Source organism: Pavona decussata, unplaced genomic scaffold (genome assembly GCF_977016875.1).
Source record: "Pavona decussata unplaced genomic scaffold, jaPavDecu1.1 SCAFFOLD_38, whole genome shotgun sequence".
Lineage (NCBI taxonomy): Eukaryota > Metazoa > Cnidaria > Anthozoa > Scleractinia > Agariciidae > Pavona > Pavona decussata.
In genome coordinates, this window is record NW_028145460.1 from 4226648 (window position 1) to 4242798 (window position 16151).

At 37.1% G+C, this 16151-nt stretch overlaps 1 protein-coding gene across 1 annotated transcript in view; it reads right to left on the reverse strand.

The window, feature by feature from the left end:
• Nucleotides 1–16151, reverse strand: part of LOC146483705 (cilia- and flagella-associated protein 47-like) — a 46242-nt gene that overhangs the window by 28535 nt on the left and 1556 nt on the right. Inside the window, exons 2-20 of the mRNA XM_085105848.1 lie at nucleotides 15222–15376; nucleotides 13965–14172; nucleotides 13374–13420; nucleotides 12683–12911; nucleotides 11936–12239; nucleotides 10546–10891; nucleotides 10116–10274; nucleotides 9306–9458; nucleotides 8243–8349; nucleotides 7328–7410; nucleotides 6550–6646; nucleotides 5585–5688; nucleotides 5182–5294; nucleotides 4502–4635; nucleotides 3190–3300; nucleotides 2071–2201; nucleotides 1252–1374; nucleotides 994–1077; nucleotides 291–416 (exon numbers count right to left, since the gene is read on the reverse strand). Of these exons, the coding sequence (XP_084961974.1) occupies nucleotides 291–416; nucleotides 994–1077; nucleotides 1252–1374; nucleotides 2071–2201; nucleotides 3190–3300; nucleotides 4502–4635; nucleotides 5182–5294; nucleotides 5585–5688; nucleotides 6550–6646; nucleotides 7328–7410; nucleotides 8243–8349; nucleotides 9306–9458; nucleotides 10116–10274; nucleotides 10546–10891; nucleotides 11936–12239; nucleotides 12683–12911; nucleotides 13374–13420; nucleotides 13965–14172; nucleotides 15222–15376 (2814 nt within the window). The remainder of the gene's footprint in view (nucleotides 1–290; nucleotides 417–993; nucleotides 1078–1251; nucleotides 1375–2070; nucleotides 2202–3189; nucleotides 3301–4501; nucleotides 4636–5181; nucleotides 5295–5584; nucleotides 5689–6549; nucleotides 6647–7327; nucleotides 7411–8242; nucleotides 8350–9305; nucleotides 9459–10115; nucleotides 10275–10545; nucleotides 10892–11935; nucleotides 12240–12682; nucleotides 12912–13373; nucleotides 13421–13964; nucleotides 14173–15221; nucleotides 15377–16151) is intronic.

A 16151-nucleotide genomic window follows, 5' to 3' on the forward strand; every position in this document is an offset into this window, starting at 1 on the left:
ATTTTGGTCTGAAAATCTGAAAATGAGTATGGATTTTACAGATTGAAACAGGTATGGATTCAAAAAACCAGGTCTGATAAACGGTACCAAAAATTGTACATTTGGTCTGAAATAGGGTCAGGGTTTGGAGAACCGAGCCACACACCCCAACAAAAATTCCAAGGAGTACCTCCTGGGATTTGAATGGTCTGTTATGTCTCTGGTTTTGTGTTTTTAAAGCATTGTGTAAATATTTAACATATCACAGAATCTTTATCTTAGCAGGCCATCTAGATTGCAACAAATCTTACCACATCAATGTCCACACACGGAGGCTCTATTGTACCACCCACTCTGAGTGAGATGGTCTTCCATCCTCGCACATTCACCTGAATATGAGTATCAAACTTGTGTATGCTGTTAGGAGTGAACTCCACCTAGACGACAAAAGACAAGCAATAATTTATTTCTTAATTAATTGATTAGTGCTTATCTTAGCATTATGGCTCTGGGAGAAGCTTTTACAGGTATCTCAGATCAAAAGCAAAAGTATGGTAACTAGCTAAACTTTTAAATTTCTGATGACTTAGCACAACCGCACTTTGCAATTTGTCACTGGCTCACTGCCTTTAAAATGTGTCCTACTCTAGATACTTTTTAGATCAAGAGTTTGAACTTGTTCTTGTCCTTTTAAGAGGGTATTGAAGGAATGGGGGGAGGGGGGGGGGGTTGCAAATTGCATTTTCCAGCCTAAATTTTGTTCAAATCCCAGCTCCAAGCCCAAATAAATATTTTGATCCAGATCCCATTAAATTCCTAGTGTCCATATTTAATGGCCAAATCCCATTTTCCGAGTGAAAAGAGGGCAAATCCCAGTTCCCATTTTATCCCTTTAGCACCCTCTTGTAAAGCCATCATGGTTATGAAATGTTACATCATATTGTTTCTCTCCTCCTTCATACCATGCCATGTTCAACATTACATTTATTAGCCCTTCCACTCGTTATACAGTACCTTCAGTTCTGCAGTTCCTCCTACTGGAACAACTCCCTCCTTAGGAGAAATCACTATTCCAGGAATAGGACGAGTGTCAATCACCTGAACAGCATGTGAAATAACATAAAATCAATGCCTCATTAGGAAGGTATACTGTTTCCTAACAATTTCTGATTTACAATGCTGTCACAATACAGTCAAAATTAATTGAATTTGGTTCAGCATGGTAAGAGCAAAGTGGATGAGATGAGCGTTAGTAAGACCTCATGTACAAACCTCAAAGTAAGCATGGTTGTGACTGGTGTTCCTTAGGGATACTGTCTTCACTGTGGTTAAATGAAGTGGCACTGAACCAAACAGAAGCCTTCTCTCCACAAATGCACAATGAGCAGAACCAAGCTACAGATCAAACAACATTACGAGATCCAATGAACTAAGGTGTTCATAATTTATCCGTCATTGCAGTCATTAAAACACCAAAATTCTTGCATTGACAGGATAGCATATCACTATTCAATTGGTTGATTTTATTAAAAATTATTTTAGAAATCATTTAAACTAAACGGTTCCATCTGCCGTGGTGAAGCATGATAGTCTTCTTAATTTAGCAGAAAAGTAGCCTGCAGAACAAGGCTGCGTTATTTTTTTTTGCATTTTTCCAGGCGCGCAGAGGCACGCGTGAGGCGAGCGCAAAGTGCAAGTGACATGCAACAGGAGGGCCTCTCTCGTTGTGCATGACTAGCGCTCCACGAAAATGAAAAAAAAATGAAAAAAAAAATAATGCCTGTTCTGCAGGCTACAGTAGCAGAAAAGCTACAGTTTTGGCAACAGGACTTACCTACACCATCTGCACTTCTTTCTGAGTAAAATTAAATTAAATCACAATCATGATAGCATCAGATTGGTAGCCAGCAATAAACAATAAAAATCCTTCTTCATTGGAACTGTTTGATTGAACTTTTAAAAGTTCTTAGTCAGAGTTTGGTTTTGAAATGGAAACTCGTCACAAAAGGACACAAGGAGTTTAGATTTTCAAGACTAGTCTGTTTTTCCTGTTTCAAGAGTAACATGAAATGGTTGAGAATCACAAAATACCTTGGCTATGCACTTAAGCTTCAGATCACTGCCTCCAGTGACATGGAGAAGGAAATCAGTTTCTTCTGGGGCTGAAAATGTTGGTTGATAAACAACCTCACATTCCAAGCCAGTAAAAGCCTCGACAGACCCTTAAGCGGAAAACAAACATTACTTGAAGCTTTTCATCTTGTAGCTCTTGAAAAGAAGTAAGCATACTCTAACCTAGCTAACAATATGTTCCCCTGGAAGAACACCCTTTTACTTTAATTTACCCATTTTTGGTCAAGATAGTTGATGATAAGATTCTGCTGCACAACGTGTTTTGCAACTTGTTTCAGTCCAAATCAGTGCAATGTTTACCATGTATTTCAATATTATCAAAGAAATACATTCTGTCAGAGAAATACCTGATTAGAAGTGATTTTGGGAACATTTTTAAACACTTGTCTTAACACTCAACAACTTCAGTTTGTGTGTCTACCGTCTTTGTGCCAATAAACAACCCTTCTAATTTAAATGCCCCAACCACACTTGGCACACTACAGATTGGAAAAAAAGGTCAGAAACGAATCTTATGCTCTAGGGTAGTTTTATGGGGAGAGAATGACTTTCCAGACCTTTTAGTTAATGTTATTACCAGAACAGTTTCAGCAGGCAAAACATTCCTTTTAGTCACTGATTTTTACCTTAATGCCCCCAAAAGCAGCTCAGTTTGTAAATACCAAACACGTTTATTCAAGGAAATATACAAAACAAAGTTTTGAATTCTCCTTAACTTAAATTACTTCTTAGCATCAGGTTATGTACAAACATGCGTTAACTACAGTATTTGTAAACAAATATCATGCAAAATAATAGGCAAGACAAAACCTAAAACTGGAAAGGAAAATACAAATGCATTTCTATATCTGTAGGTATTATCTGAGCAAACTACATTAATATTATTATAGGTGGTCAAATGGAGAATCTCTTTTGTTTATGTCAGGTAATGTGCATGCTAACTATTTTATTTAAGTTCATCTGCAAAAATTTTCCGAATGATATGATGCTGAATAATAACATCACTTAATTTGTCCCATTGTTTAAGGGGAATGTTAGTGCATCTCTAGATTAGCAGTAAGTATGACTTGGCCTTACCAATGGAGGGTCGTATGGAGAATGCTGTTCCCTTTTCATCCATGATTGGGGACCAAGAAAACTCTGCAGGGTAGTTCCTTTTGTTTAACAAAGTAATAGAGCCCCGAAGTCCTTAAAGGGTGGAAGAAAACATTTTATACGATCACTTGGTAAAATAGTTTACCATGTGTAACACAGGATACCAACGCAAAAGCCTTTCTTTATTGTGCACTTTTAAAGGTTCTCAAATACATTGTATCCTGAAACTTGGGGTGCCAAGTCTTTTGGAACTATTCTGTTTTTGTAAATATCACTCTGTTTATTCTGCTCCCGATAGTAGAAATGAACAGAATGAAAGGAATATGACTTACTCAAAATAGGCGGAATACTTGTTCTTTTGGGACATTTTTTGGTGGGAAATCCTACGCGGCCGCTCGCGTGCGTAGACATAGTAGTTCTCAGGACACCTCTGACATGGGTATTCCGTTTCCAAATTTTAGGAGCATTCTTTTCAAAATTGAAATTGTCTGGATAAAAGCAGTGATGAAATTATTTGTTGTTCATTTCACACTGAAGATGGCAGAGACAACTGCTGAAACACGACTGTAAAACTCAGGAGTGTCGTGTTTTTCTTGAAATTGAAATTCTGTGTATATCTGTGATTCCTAAACCGGAATAAGAATAGCTAGAATAGCCCCAAAAGAATGCACCCTACGCTGACAGCTCCAATAATATTACCTTATTTTCTCGATTAAACGCCGGACCCCGATTAAACGCCGGCTTCGTATAAACGCTGGGTTAAAACTGCCGATTTTTAAATAAACGCCGGGTGCGTTTAATAGGGGTCCCGGCGTTTGTTCGTGGTCCTGGCGTGTGTTAGCATGTAATTAAAACTTAAATAATTTGCACACATTGGCTGACACAAATGAGGAGGACGTTGGCGACATTACCGTTTATAAACTTAAAACTTTGCACTCATACCATTTACTTGCTCCTACATCATTCATATATTGTTTATGTGCTGTTTGTTAGTGATACAAATCTTGATTGCAACATGGTACACGTGCCGTATGTACGGTACCATAATACTGTAACTTCGGGTAATCCAGGGGGAAATTGTCCAGCACTGACAAACTGCCCCTAGGTTTCAGAGGATTGGTAATAATAAATCAATGTGGAAAAATGGCTGAAAATTGCATTTCATTAATAAACGCCGGACCTCGATTAAACGCCGGGTCAATGCTGGGGGCGTTTAATCGAGAAAATACGGTACATGTGTTATTGACAATATATATACCTCTTTTTCTGGTTAGAATCTTTGTGCTTCTCTTACCTGAATCAGCTAGAAGACCAGGAGAGGGTCGCAGCACAACTTCATCCGTTGATAACTCCAAAGCAACAGACACAACTTCCGCCATTGCCACAATATGTTGATTATGATAACCATTTATACTGTAATTGACACTCCTGCAAAATATTTATAGCCCAATTGGGGAGAATATGCTAAAAATCATTCAATCCGGTAACAACTGGGGAGTGTAAGCTACATAACAATTTATTAAAAGTAATTTGAATACTCTTCAGCAAAGGAGTGAAAACAGAAAGAACTGCTGAGAAACTTCAGAAGAATTTAGTAAATCAATTTCATAGCCATGCTATAATCGAAATTAATCCAACCATTTAAAATAGAAAAACCTGAAAGATAATTATTAATTTTCAAGGTCTTGGTTGTTCAAGCACGCCTGATAATGTAATTCAGGATTAGAATAAACTTCTGTTGACCCCTGTTTGATAACTTATCCACACGGATTCTGGGAGTTAAATTTTAAATTACACTAAGTTTTGATATTGACTGCTTACAGACGTTGACTTCCTAAAATTAGCATAATTTGAAAAGGAGTTTAACAACAGAAACCTTGATCACCTCCTAAAAATTATTATAATCTCAAATTACACGTATCAGTAATCAGCACCATGAAAACAAGACAGTTCTAAACAAAAATTGCGTTTTACCTTTCAAAGGTCCCCCTTACGTTTGACTCAAACATCATAGCAAGCTTTGCAACAGAGTTGGGTGGAATTACTTGAGACAATGGGGATGTCTGACGAAGCTCCCGGCAGTCAATCTACAATAATATTAGACTCACAGTCAGATTTTTTTTTTTGCAGTGAACAGAATATTCACTGTCATTTCTTAAGACTCAACGATCACTTTTTAAAATTCTTTGTTCAAAGTTGGACTTTCTAATCTACATGTATAAGCCTGTACAGCTTATTGAGAATACTAGGGATTCTGCATGTGATACTAATATCAGTGGAAACATGTTACAGATGTCTGATGAATTGATATGCTCAAGAAAAAACTTCAGACTAATGAAAACATACAGGGAACTAAGCATATGAAACACTCATTCACCTGTACAACCACATGAATGTAAATGTCCAAGTTGTTAACAATCATAAGATCTTTACTGCTAACGGATCGTAAGCACACTTGACCAAAGTCCATCAGTGAAGGACCTGACACACAAAATTCATTGGTGAAAATCACAGTGTATTAGTTATTATAAAAACAATTAAGTCTTCCTAAGTTATATCTCACTCATTCCAGAATACAATATCCAAGGATTATCACTTTGATAATAACTATTGAATTTTTATGGCAGTAGAATAGATATTTAACATTTCAAAACAACGACAATGTTGAGGTTGGAATCTTGACATATGTTTTGAATACTTCACTATCCATCATCAGTTCAAGTATGTTTACATATTTTTGACTACATATAAGGCAGCTAACAAGGAAGTCTAAACATCAGTGAACTGACGACAGAAGCTGAAGTATCCGAAAAATGTCTTCCAAACTCAAGCATTGTGTCGTTGTTTTGAAACGTATAATAATAGCAATTGTTGTTATTGTTAAAGTGATAATCTTTGAATATCTCCATTGCTGTGACCCAATTATAAAGTACCTAACTTAACCCACAACTTGCTCCCAGCTAGCCTCTTAGCTCAGTTGATTAAAGCAATGGTGATCTGATCCAGATGTGCTGAATTCCTGCCAAGGTCAACCTTGGCTGGCCAAATTTCCTTTCCAAGGCTACCAAGCCAAGGGGGAATTCAAGAGAGAGTGATCCTAGCTCACGTCATGATCAGCACCCTTACATACACTTAAATTCAATTTCTAGTAGATAGAATTTTTTTTCCTGACTGAACACTTCTTAGTAAACTGTGTATTAAAGATGACTTTTGACGCAAACCTCGCAACATACCTACAATAACAAATTCTTTGAAAGTAATTACAGTTAGTAGGTATCAATAGGTACCAAAGCCAACTAATTATAACTGGAAAATGTGTTCTTAAATTGCATACAAATTTACCTATATCCACAAGTTTTAGTTGCTGAGGGGACAGCACAGAGGAACAGTCATGCTTTTCCTGTTCAGTCATTGGTACAGCATTCAAGCCATCACTTAACTTGAGATAAGAAACATGACACAGACAGTGAACATTTAAACATACACTACCATGCTATCACCTTAGTGTACAGGCAAAATCCAAAAGTATCTTTCCAATAAAAGCTATAATTTTTGTGGCACAACCTATGATGCTATACTAAAATGATAATAATAATAATAATAATAATAATAATAATAATAATAATAATAATAATAATAATAATAATAATAATAATAATAATAATAGTAAAATTACTTTAACTAGAATAAAAACAAATTAGTCAAATTGATCCCCTTGCAAAATTAATGCATTGCAAAGCTATAGTTTGAGTTTCAGTTACTTTGTTTGAGAATGTGGAAGGACTCATGAAACGTGCATTCAATAATATTGAACCTGGAATAATGCCTTTATTAATTCCATAGTTAATGTAGTGTTGCATGTTTATAACTTAATGTTTTATAAGTACTGCAACAAGGGACCTAATATTATAAGCCTCATGGTTTTTTCTTAGGCCCCTTGCCACTTCCTGTACCTTTTAATTTCCCTTACGTTAATGTATCTTTCTTGTGTGGCAAGCAAGTAAATTTGAATTTACAAGACATAAACTAAGCAAATTTTAATTTGCTTAGTTATTAATTATTAAAATATAACAAAGGCACTCACACAATGCAAGTTTTTCACGTTATTTAAAATACTTACAGGTTTTGACAGAGTTTGAGATTTGTTTCCAGCCAGTGTCAGGGAACTCAATAACTTAACTTCATCGCCAACTGGAGAGGGAGCTGTGTAGCAAGAAAAATATCATAGACTAGTGTGTTAATACTGCATTACATGCCATATTGTAAATGGGTACTGGCAACACTACATAGGCACCTTACAATCAACTGGCAAAGATGTAACCTGTACCCCCCCCCCCCCCGGCCCCCCATCAAAGGTTGTTGGGATGAACCCAACCACAATCTCCCTTCCCCCTCTTCACCCCAACCACCACCACAACTCTTTGAATTCCAGTTTAGCTTCATAATTGCCATTGAGAACCACTTCCCCCTCAACATTTCAAATGGCCTTCTGAAGTTTGGGTATGGGTATGGGTATTCTCTGGAACAACACACTCCAAGTGTCTTGGGTAAAAAGCAAGTTCAAAATGGTGGATCTGTGACTGATTTTGTGATCAAGTATACGTATGTGTACCGTACACATATGTCCAATTAATTTTTAAAATACAAAGCCTTATATACTTTAAGCTTAATACAATGTATATAAGGACTGTGTACTGCGGCCAAAGGGTATGGCTTTTTGGAACCATTTTAGTCTGAAAGTCTGAAACAGGTATGGAGTTTAGAGGGCAGCCTTCCTTTGATATATCACTATTTTCTTCTTGGTGCTCTAGAGAAATTGCATGTTTGGGCAGAGGTATTTTGTCAAATATTTCATGCAGTTCTGACCAAGACACAGCAAAATCCCTGTGACTATGCCACTTAAACTGTGTTATAGGTCCCTGATGACAATGTAATGTCCAGCAGCGACAGCGACAGGGCCAGCTGCCAACAGCAAAAAGAACAACAGTGGAAGCAACAACAACTTTAACAATGACAGTGACAAACGAATACTGACCTTTTTCTGGTGACCTGATAACTTCCTTTGTAGAAATCTTTGGAGGTTTTAAACCTCGGTTGCTCTTCATTCCCATATCAGTTTCATTGTTTAATAGATGAAATTCACTGTAAAAGAAAAAAAAAAACAATGAGCGACACCAACATGTCACTATAATGTCTGTAAGTACTAAAACAATCTAAACTACACTTGCCATGCAACAAGGTTGAACAATATTATGGTCAAATCACACACAGCAAATTAAATCATGGCCTATAATTTCCACATAGAGCATTTTTTTTCCACATTTATTTTCTCAAAAATGTCAACCAAAAGGGACAAAAATTATCCATGGGGCAATTTTGGGGAATAGAATTAACTGTCTACCACATGAAAAATATCATGCAAATCTGGGAAAATGTCCAAAATATTGCTACATTTATACCCTTATTTCCACCTGCTTGCCTCTCGGGCTCGGATTAAGTTGCCTTAGTTACCTCCGGGCACCTGGCGGGATGCTTCATGCTGCAAACCCCCTCACCTTGCAGCACCTCATCCCAAAGCTCATCTCTGGCGATGAGTTTAAGCTACATTTTGTACCCTTATTCCACCTGCTTGAGAGATGAGTAATGAAAGTGATGGAGCAAAAGACCACAGCTTTGTAAAACAGTTGGTCTGGTGTCAGAAATTGCTCAAATTTTTGAATTGTGTAACTAGTTTTAAAATTTGTGCATATTATACACATGTATGTCCATATAAACAAACAGCTTTTGTACTGAGAGTCACTAAATAAATATAATAGTCTTTTCTTGTCGTGAATATTTACAGCGTGACGTACCTTACCGTGGCCACCCAACAAACTTTTTTTACGAGTTAGCCAATCAGGATATCTTCCTACCTTGTTCATAAAATACAAAACAACATGTTTTCAATATAATATTTGTTTTCTATATCCTGATTGGCTAACTTGTAAAAAAAGTTTGTTTGGTGGCCACAGTAAGGCGCGTCGCACTGTAAAAATAAGAAGTCATGTTGTTCATCTTTTGTTTAAGGCCTCTGGCAAAATATTCCCTTTCACATGTACCTTTTTTTCTCATTGAGCAATCTTTTTTCTCTTAGTCCCTGGATGTAGTCCAGGTACTGTTGTTTATGTTCCAATCTCTGTCTCTCTTCTTCATCTGTGAAAGCGTAGTCTGGGTCTATAAATGTGTATCTCTCGATGCCAGTGAACAGTGTTCTACATAAAACAAAAAGAATCCAAAGGAACGATTACTGTACTGTATTATCACCACATATAACTCAAAAGATTAAAATGAATGGCCATCTTCATCCAAGTCAGCACAACCTTAAAAATGGCTGATTATGAGGTCCAATTCTAGCTACAATCTGTTGGTGGAGTAGTACAGTAGAACAGTTTATAGAAATTCAGAAATTACGTATTTCCAAGTGGTCACTCTATCTGTCTCATTTCCACCTGCAAACTTTGTTGAATTGAATGCGAAATCTTACCAGACCTCACCCAGAATTTTTCCGATGTCGAAGATTAAATCACATCACGTCCTCAAAATCCCCATGTATAAAAAAAATGGCTGTACTTAGAGTGGTAATGTCAGATAAGTACACTATCAAAGTTGATAAAGACCTTCCAGGATAAAATGGGTGTAACAAAACAGATGGCGATCTTGGTAGTTGTGATGTGATGCCCCAATACAGTTGGTAGAACTGAACAGAAAACTCTACAGATTTCAATCCAACTACACATTAACCAATGAAGCTTTTAGGGTAGAAGCTGCTTCAGTGGAGCCTGAGCTATTATCAAAATTATGGCATGGCTAACTACAGAGTTCAAAGGTGAATAACTGTAGATATGGACATTTCATTTAATGAGACTCACTTGACATTTTCATTTCTTTTTGCAGGTCTGATGCTAGTGGCTCTGTCATTGGGGTGGGCAACCTGTGGAATGCCAGGTGGTGGCTGTGTTTTCTGTTGGTTGGTCTCCCTGGTGCCAGTACCATGAAGGTGGATTGGAGTGGTGTAGATTGGGACCAGTCTATGAGCAATGAAGGAAAAAAAAACAGTAATTTATCAGTCAATTCTGGCAATTTTAGTGATCTTGCAAAAATTAGTATTTTTGATCTTGTTGGAAACAGAAACAATTGACTTCAATTCTGACCCCCCCCCCCCCACCCCCCTTCCTGTTCAATATTGGGTAATGGTGCATGTACATGTAGGTGTGAGTAATTATAATCCCACCAGATTTGATTAGGTGAATAAGAGGAGAGGCAAGAAAAAACAATGTTAATGGTGTTTGCTTAATGTACCTTACTGCAGTAGGATCTGCGTCAAATGAAAAATCTTCAACAATGCCTCCTAGAACCTCCAGTGAGACCACGGGCTTGAATGTGCCCATCTGATTCGGCGTGAATGACAATAGCACATCCACCGACTGGCCGGGATTGATATGACCCTGTGAAGGTGAAGAGTGGTAGTGTGCCGTGGAATGAAGAGAAAATGTCACTGGCAAACTTGCTGATTCATTGTTTACAGTACAGAGTGCGTCAATTTGTTGGCCAACGGGACAGTCTCCAAACTTGAACACAGGGCTGGGAGATATGGATAGGAGTACAGGTAAGGCTGTTCCCAGAAGGGCAACCTCAACTCTTGCTCCTAGAAAAGACAAAAAAATTTTTAATATTCTGGAAGTTCAGAAATTACAGTGGAAATTCTAAAATAGACAAACCTCCATTAACAAAGAAACATACAACAAAATGTACACACAACCTTACTACGGATAACTCCAGAAACAGGAAAACAGCTGCATAATTTCACAGGAAAAGAAATATCCCACAAGTAAAAAAATACAATTATAATTATCATCAAGATGACAATCTCCATTGAAAGTTGTAACTTTTCTGTGACTGTACCATTCCACATTTTGACTTGCTTAAATATAATGTCTTTACTAAAATGACTGTAAGTATTACTTTAAGTGTTCATTTGCTATTAATATGGATGTGATTACATGTGCAGTCAAGCCTCCCATAAATGGACACCCTTGGGGCCAGAAAAAGAGGTGTCCGCTTATAAGAGGTCAAATATGTAGTTGAGAACATGACAAAGTGTCCGCTTTCGAGAGGTGTCTGCCTACGGGAGGTGTCCGTTAGCGGAGGTTCAACCGTAATTCTTTTGAGTAGACAAAATACTTTGTAAGGTTACATTCTTTTCTGATTGAGTGTACTCATTCCAATTCAGGAACAACAGTTAAACTGTAAAACAGCAATCCAATTAACCAACAATAATTATTATGTACCCAAAAGAACACAACATTTACATGTACACTGTATTTAGCTATTCAGAGTAAACTCTATTTCATTCATTAATTGCCTTGGAAATAGAATGATCAAACCAACGGTTGAATGCACGGCATGTGAATGGACGATAAACGGATAGACAAGCCGTTTAAAATGGATACCGCGCACGGCTGAAGGGGTTCAGAAAATTTTGAACAGTTGAAGTTGAACGGATGAACGTCTAAAGGAAAATTTTGAACAGATGAGGTGAAACGGCGGAAGAAAATTTTTGAACAGATGGGGTCAAACGGCTGAATGTCTGAAGAAATTTTTTGAACGGATGAGGTGGAACGGCTGAATGGCTGAAGAAAATTATTATCGTAAATGAACACACCAAGAAACAAACAAAATTGTAACTCACCTCCATTACTAGTCCCAGCCTTGGACTTATCAGAGATGCCAGCGACACTCCCTACAGTCTCTATGTGCATGAACAGTGTGTAGTCCTTCCTTGGTGGTGGTTGGTCACTGCTCTTCCAACCCTTGTCAGACTTGGTGTATCTTGGACTGAATCTAAAGTGAATCGCTCTTCTTTCTTGCGGATAAAGGATACCCTGGTTTGGTAAAGCTGTAACCAGGGTTGTCAAGTCATTGGCTGAACCAAGATCCTGAGAACTTGTTTGTGATAACAACATGGCTGTTGCATTCTTAGTCAAATCAACACCCTTTGAAAAAAAACAAAACAAATATATTATAGATAAATAAATCAATAAAAACTTTAAAATCATGCAGAGAAGCCCATTTTTCCTTCAATTGCCATTACAAGTCACAGCTAATTAATGGGATCAAGTGACTTGCTATTTTTACGAAAATCACAAGTTACAACTTAAAGAATACCTGGAATAGAAAGAATGCAACAAACTTAGCATGACTGTCAATTTGTCAAGCCACTGACATCTAAGAAGAAAAGATTTTCTTGTAATGGAATTATCGAAAAAATCATTACCTCATCAGGAGTTAAATTTGGCACAGCAGAAGGATAACATCCAAACTGCATGTATATCTTACATCCAATGATGAATTGGAACAAGGTGGAAGTAAATCACTAAGACGAATCATTTATAGCAAATTTTATGTGTTAGGTCTACAAGGATTAATTTGCACTTACCACCTCCTGCCCCTCTCCACCTTCTTCCAGTATAACTACAAAGTTTGCTACATCTGGTCCATTGTTATAAATGAGGAAGGATTTTGTAAGGTCAGTGCCATAGTAGGTTGAACCAAAGTTTATTGTCTGTACTGTTTCCTCTGTGTCCAGGGTCAAAAGCTCCAGGGATCTCTCCACTACATTTGCAATTATTTGAAGAGTTGTTGGAACCTGCCCTTCCAGCTTCACTCTACAGTACAGGAAAACAAACAAATGTATAAATGGATAAATAAATAAATTAATTAATTAATTAATTAATTAACTAGACACTGCAGATCACTTGTCAAAAGTGTTCTGAGTTAAAAATCTCAGCAGAGGGAAGACCAATTTAATTAAGGCACATTTTTTTTTTAATAAATTATGTTTTATGACACATTATTGCCTGGCTTATAATTTACGTGAATAATATTACAATGTGTTTACAACAAATTATTAACTTAAAATTTGTCCATGAAAGTTTACATTGCATAATTATATAAAGACAGGATTACAAGAGTCTGAAAACTAATATAATATAGAAGAAAACACTTAAAATTAAAATCCATGTGCCATTAAAACATGACAAAAACTAATTGTTACTTGTACCATTTTCTACCAAAACATTTCAAACTTTCAATTCTGTCACAGAGGAAAGAATCATTTGTATACTTACTGTGCTATTTCATTAAGCTTTCCTGGAGTTTTGCTAATAAACTCAATCTGCAACAGAAAATGATAAGTGAAACCAGAGTCTATTATTACAAAATAATGAACAATGATCATTATGATTGTCTCCTCCTCTTTTTCTAAAGCTGGTGACACACCTAGCAATTTTATAAGCTGATTGCCGAGATCACCGAAAATCGCGTATTAAATCGCCGATATCTGCGATTAAATTCGCCAGCATTTGTCAAGTGTGCCTGTTCCCGCGATTTTCTACGCTCATAGCTGTTTGCCAGTAAAGTCAACCAATCAGATTGGGCAATTTTATCACATGAACAATATTGAAGTGCCACATCACTGTGATTGCGAAAAAAAATCGCCAGGTGTGTCCGCATCAATTGGTGGCAAAAACTGTTTGCGATTTTCACTGGCAATCAAATTTGCAGCGATCAGCGTATAAAATGGCCAGGTGTGTCGCCGGCTTAACGTCACCATAACTTACAGTGAATGGGTTCTATTTGCCCCTAGCTATTACAGACAGTGTAACTTAATTGACTTCAAACTCTACAGCTGCACTTTGTCTCAACAAAAATTAACTCACCTTGACAGTCTGCCTTCCTCCTGGTTTCACAATACCACCTGATGGCATGATTGTGATTGGTTGGTCACCATTATACCTTATCTTAAACTCTCCTGTTAATGATCCTTCATTAATAACAAAGATTTCCTGTGATAGGACTTTCCCATCTGCCACTGTCACACCAAAATCTGCAGGGCCACTCAGTTGTAACTGAGGGGAGGGAGTGTACCTGTTAAAACAAGAGACGAGGTAAGAATTACGCTGAAAATAAAATTTTGCCTGTAGTTAATAAACAAATAAATTAAAAGCAACCAATAATGAATTACTCTGCCATCAACATCAAAGAGAAGAAGACAGGCAAAGAAGGATTACATCACTGTGACACAAATGACTACTGCATCTGATCTGACTTAGGAATTAAAAGGCTAGCTGCTACCTTAGTTGTTCAAAAAGCAGCTACAGTAAGTTTATCCAATGGATGGATAAGTTGCTATATCCAACAGAGAAAAACCATTTCAGCTAAATAAATGTTATCAGCTGAATACTGATCAGTAAATATCAACTGGAATAAAGTTATCCACTCTTTGAACAACTGAGACCTTGCTGAATGCCAGTGTTATCTTTGCCTGGTATTGCTGGTCATTGCAAACATTGTAATAATTTTTATGGTGGATCTCTTTGCGCGTGTTTATTAGTGGTTCTGGCAAACTATTAAGGACGGTGCCTACTATTGTTACTGCGCATACGTTCTGTACATCTTGAGATGCTCGGGTTTCCTATGGGCAGTGCTCACTAATACAGAAATATTTTTGCGCGGTTTAAAACTATATGGAGAAAGCAGAACTTAGCAAGTGCTCTTGGTATCCCAAAAGAAAATTGGGGATAGCCATGCATTTTTCAGAGATAATTAAGCTTCAATTTAGGAAAAACTGCCATACATTGCTTTATATTTTGGCGCTTTTTAGAAATATTGTTGCTTAATTATCTCTGAAAAATGTGTGGTTACACCCAATTTTCTTTTTGGATTCCAATAGCCCTTGCTGAGATCTGCTTTTCCCGCATATTCGTAAACCACACAACAATATTTCTGTATTAGTAGGCACTGTCCTTAAAAAGGCCTCAAAATAAGCTGATGATGTGGTGAAAAAAAATAGGAGGGGGGGATCTGAAAGGTCCTAACCTAGGCAACTATTTTTCCTGGCATTTTGGGCAGTAGCTTACAAGAAGTTCAGCTCTACTGTTATGAGAATAACACTAACAGTTAAAATTTTTACTTACGCTATAAGAGGAATCTCCACGACATCATTGTCGGCCACAAGTATAACTCTGTCTTGTGCATCCTCTGCCCTTGTGGTGTAATATTCAACCAAAGCAGACACCTCTAAGCCTGGCGCTATAGCATGGTCTGGATTTTTCACCTTTAATCGGAAACACTGAAACAGATAAAAAAATTTTAAATTAGTTCATAGTGAATGTTACTCGATAAAATTTTAAAGGTAAAGGAAGAAAAACTAATTCAAAATAAAAAAAATTAAACAAAATGAAACCCTTCATCTCCTGGGGAAGGAGGTATTGTATTCAATTCACTCACAGGGAGTGTTACTGGTAGTATAACACATCTTCATCCATTGACATGCATATGACTGCCTTTCTATTACAACCTTTCAATTTTGGCCTGAACAAAAACAGCCCCAAAACAGAAACCTATGGTGTATCAAATAAGCTACAGTCAAACCTCCCATAAGCGGACACCCTCTGGACCAGAAAAAGCATCCGCTTAAGAGACGTGGTCACTTATAGGAGATTAAAAATGTATGTTAAGCTGAGAACAATGAATTGACCAAGTGTCCGCTTACGAGAGGTGTCCACCTATGGAAGGTGTCTGTTAATGGAAGTTCAACTGGACATTTCAAACCATTTTAAAGGGGGTCTTGGATAGATAGTAAGCTCATCCTATCATAAAGCCATGATGGATTAAAAAAACAATAGATGTCGTGGTTGGAATGTTGAAATAGCTGTGCTTATGTTAATATGATACTCAATACTAGAACTGAACTGGCTGATATCAATTCTAACATATAGCGTTGTACTTTTTACTGGGTATCGTGTTAGTACAGTAGTGCAGCTGCTCTCGTAAGGTTGAAATAATTGAAGGGCTGAGAGTATAACCGACCTATGTCGAATTTTAGGCCGTTTTTTTTTTTTTTT